This window comes from Dipteris shenzhenensis, chromosome 23 (genome assembly GCF_047967505.1).
Source record: "Dipteris shenzhenensis isolate YYH24624 ecotype China chromosome 23, Dip_SZ_1.0, whole genome shotgun sequence".
Taxonomy (NCBI): domain Eukaryota; kingdom Viridiplantae; phylum Streptophyta; class Polypodiopsida; order Gleicheniales; family Dipteridaceae; genus Dipteris; species Dipteris shenzhenensis.
The window spans coordinates 13,923,963-13,931,463 of record NC_141618.1 but is presented as its reverse complement, the minus strand read 5'-3'; the positions used below and the strand labels follow the sequence as shown (position 1 = coordinate 13,931,463).

Genomic DNA, 7,501 nt, shown 5'->3' with positions numbered 1-7,501 from the left:
ATGAAGAAGAAGAGGAGGAGAGAGAGAAAAAGGTGGAGACACATGCTCCTCGAATCAATGCATGCCAAAAAGAAGTGAGCACACAAATATAACTAAATACTTGATTTTTTTCTTTGGAGGCCAAACGATTACTGAGACTTGGCAGGCCAAAAATTAATGAAGTTGTGTATTTCAAATTTCCATTTATGGAGATCATCCTACAAAATTTTTCTTTTAATAGTTCAACACCCAAACTAAATACTTGATTTTTCTCTTTGGAGACCAAAATTTAATGAAGTTGTGTATTTCAAATTTCCATTTACGAAGATCATCCTACAAAATTCTTCTTTTAATAGTCCAACACCCTTTTAAAGTCTAAAAGTGTTTGTTTTACCACTATACTAGGAGTGCATCTTGTTGACGAGTTTAGTGCTGGCCAAGTATAGATGGGCTAGAATAGTACTTTGGAGGGATGAAGGGAGTGTTGACTCTCCATTTTCATCTTTGGGTGTGTTGTAGTTTCTTAAAGGTGTTAGTTTTGAAACAAAAATCGATAATTGAAGTATTGAAGTAGACCTGTTTAATTAAGATCAAGTTATAGAAGGTGAAGCAAGAAACTTTCTTGAATCAAATATATCAGTCGTATCTTGCTGTGAAGTATTAAAGTAGAGCTGATTAATTAAGATCAGGAAGCCTATACGTTATAGAACAATATGAATTTCATTCATGTGGCCTGCCAAGAGAGAGAAGAAGAAGGAGAAGAGAGAGAGAGAAGAAGGAGAAGAGAGAGAGAGATGAAGAGTAGAGAGAGGGAATGAATGCACTTCGAGAAAAAGCACACTCCAATTTGAAACACATGCTCTAAAGTCAACACACCAACAATCAAAGAATTTGCGAAAAAAACACCTCTAGAAAATGCTAGAAATTATTTTTGGTTTCTGAAAGTTGAACCTTCACTAAGGCTACCTAAAGGCAGGCCAAAAGCTGTCTTGATTCAAAAAACCTTTCAATATATCAGTCGTCTCTTGTAGTTACCTTTTAATTGCTCAGCTGCAACCCTTTATGTAATAATTCTAAGGCTTATAGTATTACAAATACATTCAGTCCCGCCTAGAGAAGAATAAATTGTAATCTACCTCGTGATGGAATCTTGCTTGGAAATTCTGGTTTTGAACTGGTCCGAGACCCTTCTTAGGCTTCCTTGTTGAAGATTTTGGGAGGGTTCAATAGTGTTAGAGCTACTCCGACAGCGCTTGAACAACTCGCCCACAACCAGCTTTAAGCGTCCCTGAAATTCATGGGCAGGATAGGACAAACATTGCTCTAGAAGTTGAAGCCCCTCTGGCGATGATGGTTCCTGCTGCAGCAGCATTGAAGCCAACTCATAACAGCTGTATGGTACGAGGTTTCTGCAAGGAATGCTTTTTTAGATAACAGCTTTGAGATCCTGCTTTCTAAATATGTTGTCTGATTTAAACAAATTCGCTTTCCAGACTAGATTACGTCTTACCCACACATGACTTCTGAATTGCTGATTACATAGCGGAAGTTATCATCTGCTTTCTCGATATCTCCTAGATTCTTCTGGCATAGTCCAAGTAAGAACCTGTACAAACCATGGAATTGTTCATGTTTTCCGAGCATTACCACCAAATATGGAGAAGATTATTTCTTTTTATTGCTTGGTGACGTTGGAAATGAAAACCAAGATCACTGGTAAAAGTCGTTTTCTAGTAACGATTAAAACGGCCATGTTGTTTCTGATCTTACCAAGGTTTTCAACATTGACAAAGTACCAGTGAGAAGGGAGATGAATTCAATGCCTGAATTAAGGTACGCTGGTGCAAAGATGTAAAGCATGGGAGAATGTATGGGCAGGCTAGGGTGAGGGATAGACAAGCGGACGTAGAGGGAACTGCATGGTGTAACATCTACTTGCCTATTGTGTTTGGAAACTGTGGTTGGATGCTGTATTAACTCATCCACTTAAACATCGATTACCAAGGGAAAGGCTTGAAAGGCCAGGATCTTTTATTGTAATAACCACATGTGGAAATTGGACTGGTGTTAAGACACGGATGTGAGTAGAGAATTTGTAGTAATGGCATGGATCGATTGGAATCAGATCAGATTGAAGGCAGAGCTATGCATGGAACAATTTAACAAAACTCCATGAATTCTTTTCAAAGACATCCAACCTGTTTTGAAAGACATACTCTTTGTGCCTGATCAATGTAAATTGTCCAAACAAAACAAACCTGCAGGTCATCTTGCTTGATTTGGTCCACTTGTGCTCATAATGGAGCCTAGGCCTCGGAAACACTTCTCCAGTTGTAGAAATAGAAGAATCTTCACCAGTAAGCAAATCCTGCATGATCTCAGTCCTTAACAAGTTACTCTCCTGCGTATTCACATGCATAAGTTACTTTATATAATGCGAAGCTGATACCAATGCGACTGGCTGCAATCATGGGTTAAATGGGGAGTTTGATTATTGAAACTGTTTGTTTGGCAAGCAAGCAATGAATACAGAAGCAATTGCAAAGGCGACGCCACTGTCTTAAGCAATATTATTGAAACTGTTCGTCTAGCAAACTAGCAATGAATAGAGTCTCAAAATAAAAGCATTGTGAGGGAAAGTTACCACGTCATCTTGAGGAGTATCAGAAGTTAGTTTGTGTGTCTGGGTGCGTCCTTTCAAAACTTCTTCCACACCTCTTTTATGTAACTCTAAGGAAGCTTTGTCCATAAATTGAAAACCATTAAATACAGCAGCTAGCTCCAGAGCAGGAAATAGAGGGGCCTACCAAGAAGTCATAATCATGAACAGAACAATTCACAGAATCAAACTAGAGCTGTGCTGAATTGAAGGAAAATAAGGGGGTTCAAAAAAGAAGGCTTCACATAACTCCTTTCTTTTCCTAAGTAATTCAAGTGCACAGATGTATATTGGGGATGTTAAGGGAAAAATCGTGGTGCTAATATCAAGTGAAGGCTAATTTTTAAGAGGATAGTAATGGGAGGATTTGATGGAAATTTACTGGTGCGAGAGATCTTTGAAAAATAACTACTGCAGGGTAAGTACTTCGGGGGATTCAAATGTGAATATGTGGTCGAAGTGTGCATTTTAACGTCTGAAGCTGGAGAGGCACAGACAAACGTTTGGGATGTACAAATGTTTCTGAAGACCTAAACTTTTTGTTAAAATAAGATTATGATCAATGTCTTGAAATGAAAAAAGTGCTGACATAAAATGCCCGTGCAAACACCTGATTGGAAGCAATAAACTTGGAAGAAATTTGCAGAGCATATTGTTCCAATGGTGTGAGCTGCTGTTGCTTTTTGCTTGCTAGTAGTGTTGGTAACTCTTTCAATAATAATCCTGCTTGATGATGAGAGTTTTCACTTGCTTCCCATAGGCATGAAGATTGTAAGAAGGCATAGTACGGCTTAAAGCATGCCGATTCCTGTAAAAGGATAGTTCATAGCAGAAACTTTCATACTTGTAAATACTAGAAGATTCTACCCTCTGAAGATACTGAAATGCAGCCAGCCTCACCTGCAGTAGTGTGGCAAAGCAGTTAGCAGCAGCAGCAAATTTTCCTTGCAGAAGAAGGCACCAGCCAAGCTCATCAAGCATCAAACTCCTGAGCTTTCGCATATTTCCCCTCCCTGTTATGGTGTAGGGATCTTCCGGACAAAGAATAACCAAATCCGTTGCCTGAGTAAGATGTCGTTCATATCTTTCAAGTCTTGAATGAAGCATTCGGAATAATGAACAAGACTTCCAAGCAGGTGGCAAGCTATTGATCAATTCATGAGCTGCCTTTGCAGACTCTGAGTAGTAAGGCAAAAGTCCACTAATGACTGTATGATCTGGAAAATCAAGGCCATGATTCACAAATGTCACTAATACTATATACGGAGGTTTTGAGACCTGTAATTGTATTTTGATAATTTAATACAACTCTCAAGACGAGAATTTATGAAACCTTGAAAGCAAGCCCAGAACAGCGAGGACAGTCAATCAACTGAAAAGTTTCTCGAAACAAACATCTTTTGTACTTACAATAAAGGAGCATTACAGATGCGAGAGGAGTGGTTGGATGGTTTGTTGCACAAGCCTTTTGCAGTAAGGCTATTCCCTTTTCCCTATCAGCAGGAAAGCGCATGACCTCTAGAGCTTTCTGGAAGCTCGAGGGAATGAGAGACAAGATGAGGTTGAATGCACCCTCTCCAAACTGCAACCCAATGCGGAGGGAGTACATCTCTGTATCTTCCTTTACACCCTTTTTTGCATCCAATACCAACAAAGAGAAACCACTTAAATTATCGGAACTGAAGTCTTCGTTGGAATGCAGAGTTGTACTTGTCCAGGAGCTTGAACTTGGACCTGGTCTTCCTTCTGTTAAAATTTCCACTGCACTGATTCCTTGGGAGTCACCTTCAGACTGCATGGCCAAAAAAGGATTCGAGCCATTGGTTGGATCAACAGTTCCTGCATTCTGCAAAATAAGAACAGAGGTCAGGCTTGAACGGTCAGGCTTGAAAATTTAGCCCTCCTGTCCACTGTCCAGAGACAGATCAATGATATCCTAGGATGAGGCAGCAGGACACTTACATTTGCAGCGTCCTCATCATCACTATCAGAACTGCTGCTTTCATCCCCTTCCACGTTCTTCAGATCACCCAGGAAATCAAAAGTACCATCCATGGCAATCCATTCTTTGGTTATTTGTTTGAGCTTGTTCCGGCAATGCTGGTAAAGTCCCCATGTCCGCCTTAAATTATAACCCATCTTGACTATGGAACTCCAGCTCTCTCCCACACTCACTATCTGGAACATAGATTACATAAAGAAATGCGGCATTCGTTGAGTAAAGAGTTGAACCTTTCTCGGTTTTTCAGTGTCCATGTGTACCATGAGTCACTGACGTAATGGAAACTAATAAGTTTTTCTTGCCTCAACTGCACGGAGGATGAATTTTTCAAACCTGTAAAAGGGAAGACATTAAATAACATTCAGCCTGGATTTGAAGGGTCCACAATCTTGCTCTTCTGAAGCGGTGATTATGTACTGCTGCCTCTCTTTGTAGTGGATCCTTCTCTCCAGCTTCTGCATCCGGGGTGGCAGTTTTCGCAGGTGAAATGCTTGTTGAATATCTCTTGGAGATCTTCCCTAGAGCCCAACTTTTAATGTTTGATACTGTAACATTCATTTTCCGAATGTTGCTATGGGTTCGATATCTGTATATTGGAAAAATTTAGGCTGACATCAAGATCCACTGTAACTCGGCACTACTCAATTATCAGACAAAATACGGCTTGTAAGATGTTCTATTTGAAATCGTATGGTATGCAGCTTGTGTGGAGTAGCAATGGATTAGCGGTAGGTACTTTGAATGATAACTTGCAAGCACTGAAAAGAGTGATCTTGAATTTACTTCTGGGCTAGTTGACCTGCCAGTGCTTCTGTTTCCATGAGGAGTGTCATTGCACGTTGTATGTCTGATTCATCACATGATACGAGCGCCACATAAACTGCTACTTCTGCATGGTAAAGGCTATACCGGAAGCTTCCTGGTTTCATTGCCTCAAAATATTCTTCAGCTTCATTTAGCTTGTCTGAAAAAATGAGCTCTACTCCTTTCATGATCTGAAATGAAAGCTGAAATATTATTGCCAGAGCAAACAATCTATTAAATTTGATAAGGTTTTATCATTTGTGAACCTCTTTAATTGTCAAATGATTATCAATGAGCATCCTCTTTTGCATCTTGATTATATAGACGTTGGAGTAGAATAGAAGGTGACATTGAGAGATGGGAAAAGCACACACTGAGATAGGTGGAAGCTGGAATGGGCAAAGCACACACTGAAATGGGTGGAAGCTGGAATGGGTGAAATTAAAGGATGACAAAGACACGAAATGGAGAATCCTTGCTTTTAACGGAGAGTAAAGGTTCTCGCGAATCACATCCCAGAGCTATAGCACAAACGCTCTAATCCTAGCTTCAGCGTCGCTTGGATTGTAATTTTTTCCCAACGATGTCGCTTCCTTGCTATCCCGTTTCTTCAAAATTTTGTGTTGAAGCTGTGGTTGCTCTTGACATTCGACGAATGGATCGCAAAGGATTTGGAAGCCCAAAATTTTCTTTTGGCATTTCCGAGCGAGAGATGCCCGCTTTCAACTCTCTCTCTCTCTCTCCCCCCATCCGTTTCTCTCTCTCTCTCTCTCTCTCACACACACACACAAAAGCGCGGATGCCTCTCTCCCTCTCACTCTCTCCTCCTCCTCCTCCTGTAATAATTGGATGTAAGCTAATTTAAAGGTCTGAAGCCGGGAGCAATCAATTACTCCTCCTCCTGCTGCTGCTGCTGCTGCTACTGTGTCATGTTTTCGATCAATCTGAATTTGAGAATTGGATGTATGAAGGTGCTACAAATTGTGGGAGCAAGCAATGACCTTCTCTTGCTCGACGGCACAGTTCAAGGAGATGGGAAGGTCGGCAGGGTCCATGGCGACGAGAGGACGCAGGGGACGCTGATTCGTTGATTTGAAGATTCGTGTGTTGAAAAGACGTATCTTCTTGCAAAGGGGAATTTTTTAAATTTCAAGATTTCACTAAGTAATAAGGTGAAATTTTCAAATCTTCAAAATTTCACTCGCATGCTCCTCGAGATGGAGGGAGCTGCTGAGCCGAGGAATTCCGTCCCGGGGCCAAATTGTACCTTGAAGCGGGCTCCCCCTCCCTGAACCTGCACTTTGGTCCCCCTGTCCACCAATGGGAGAGGCTCTTTCCTCTCGGGCTGGAATTTCAGATTGTGCTGGCATTTGATTGCCAAGGAACCCCGCTGAGACAGCTCTCCAGCTCCATGGGGCTGCAAATAAATCTTGCCAATAGGGCTCCCCTAGAGCCACTGGCTCGCGTGGGGAGGCCCTCTTAGAGTAGAAGAACCTTTAAATCCCCTCACTTTAATATTTATCCTTCCATAATAGCATTCATTTAAGGACAACCTCACCCTTATATTAGCACAACGTTTACATCCCCTCTCACTTCATCCTTTCATGATAGCATTCATTTAAAGCCCTTGCACAATCCCCATAGATAGAAACAACCGCTTTGGCATTTGCCTTTGGCATGCCAAAACACGTGTGGGTTTTAGAGGTGTGTGCGCGCACGTGCATGCACACGTGTGTGTGTGTGTCTCCGTGTGTAGATTGTGTTCACGTAACAAGTAATGACATCATGCTCACCATTAGGGTGCCAAGGACCGATGACCTTGCTTGCTCGAGACTAATAGTTACATATTTGGCAAGATCTCATGTTAGGGTTCATAGCTTCTATACCATTAACCTCCTTTGTTTGACTAAGAATACATTGGGAATGTTAAGTCTGCCCTAAAAAGGACATACTGTTTGGTTATAGAATGGAACTTAAAAGTGACCGTTTGTGGTTCAAAGTTAAAGACAACAGTATAAGATCACAATCCTTGGCCCACCATTTTTCTTATGATTGCA

General features: G+C 41.1%; 1 protein-coding gene and 1 long non-coding RNA gene across 2 annotated transcripts; one reads left to right on the top strand and one right to left on the bottom strand.

The window, feature by feature from the left end:
- Positions 1-1,110: 1,110 nt before the first annotated feature.
- LOC147887025 (uncharacterized) lies at positions 1,111-6,499 on the bottom strand. The gene is made up of 11 exons (XM_087394859.1): positions 6,446-6,499; positions 5,424-5,635; positions 4,974-5,226; positions 4,601-4,816; positions 4,049-4,484; positions 3,539-3,855; positions 3,249-3,446; positions 2,624-2,782; positions 2,238-2,356; positions 1,490-1,585; positions 1,111-1,388 (listed from the first exon to the last, which is right to left on the bottom strand). Exons 1-11 carry the CDS (start codon positions 6,497-6,499, stop codon positions 1,112-1,114), a joined length of 2,337 nt encoding a protein of 778 aa, XP_087250985.1. The 3' UTR covers position 1,111.
- On the top strand, positions 1,241-2,110 carry LOC147887026 (uncharacterized). Its single transcript, XR_015543236.1, has 3 exons — positions 1,241-1,377; positions 1,473-1,577; positions 1,754-2,110. It is a non-coding gene; the product is annotated as an uncharacterized LOC147887026 (long non-coding RNA).
- Positions 6,500-7,501: the final 1,002 nt, after the last annotated feature.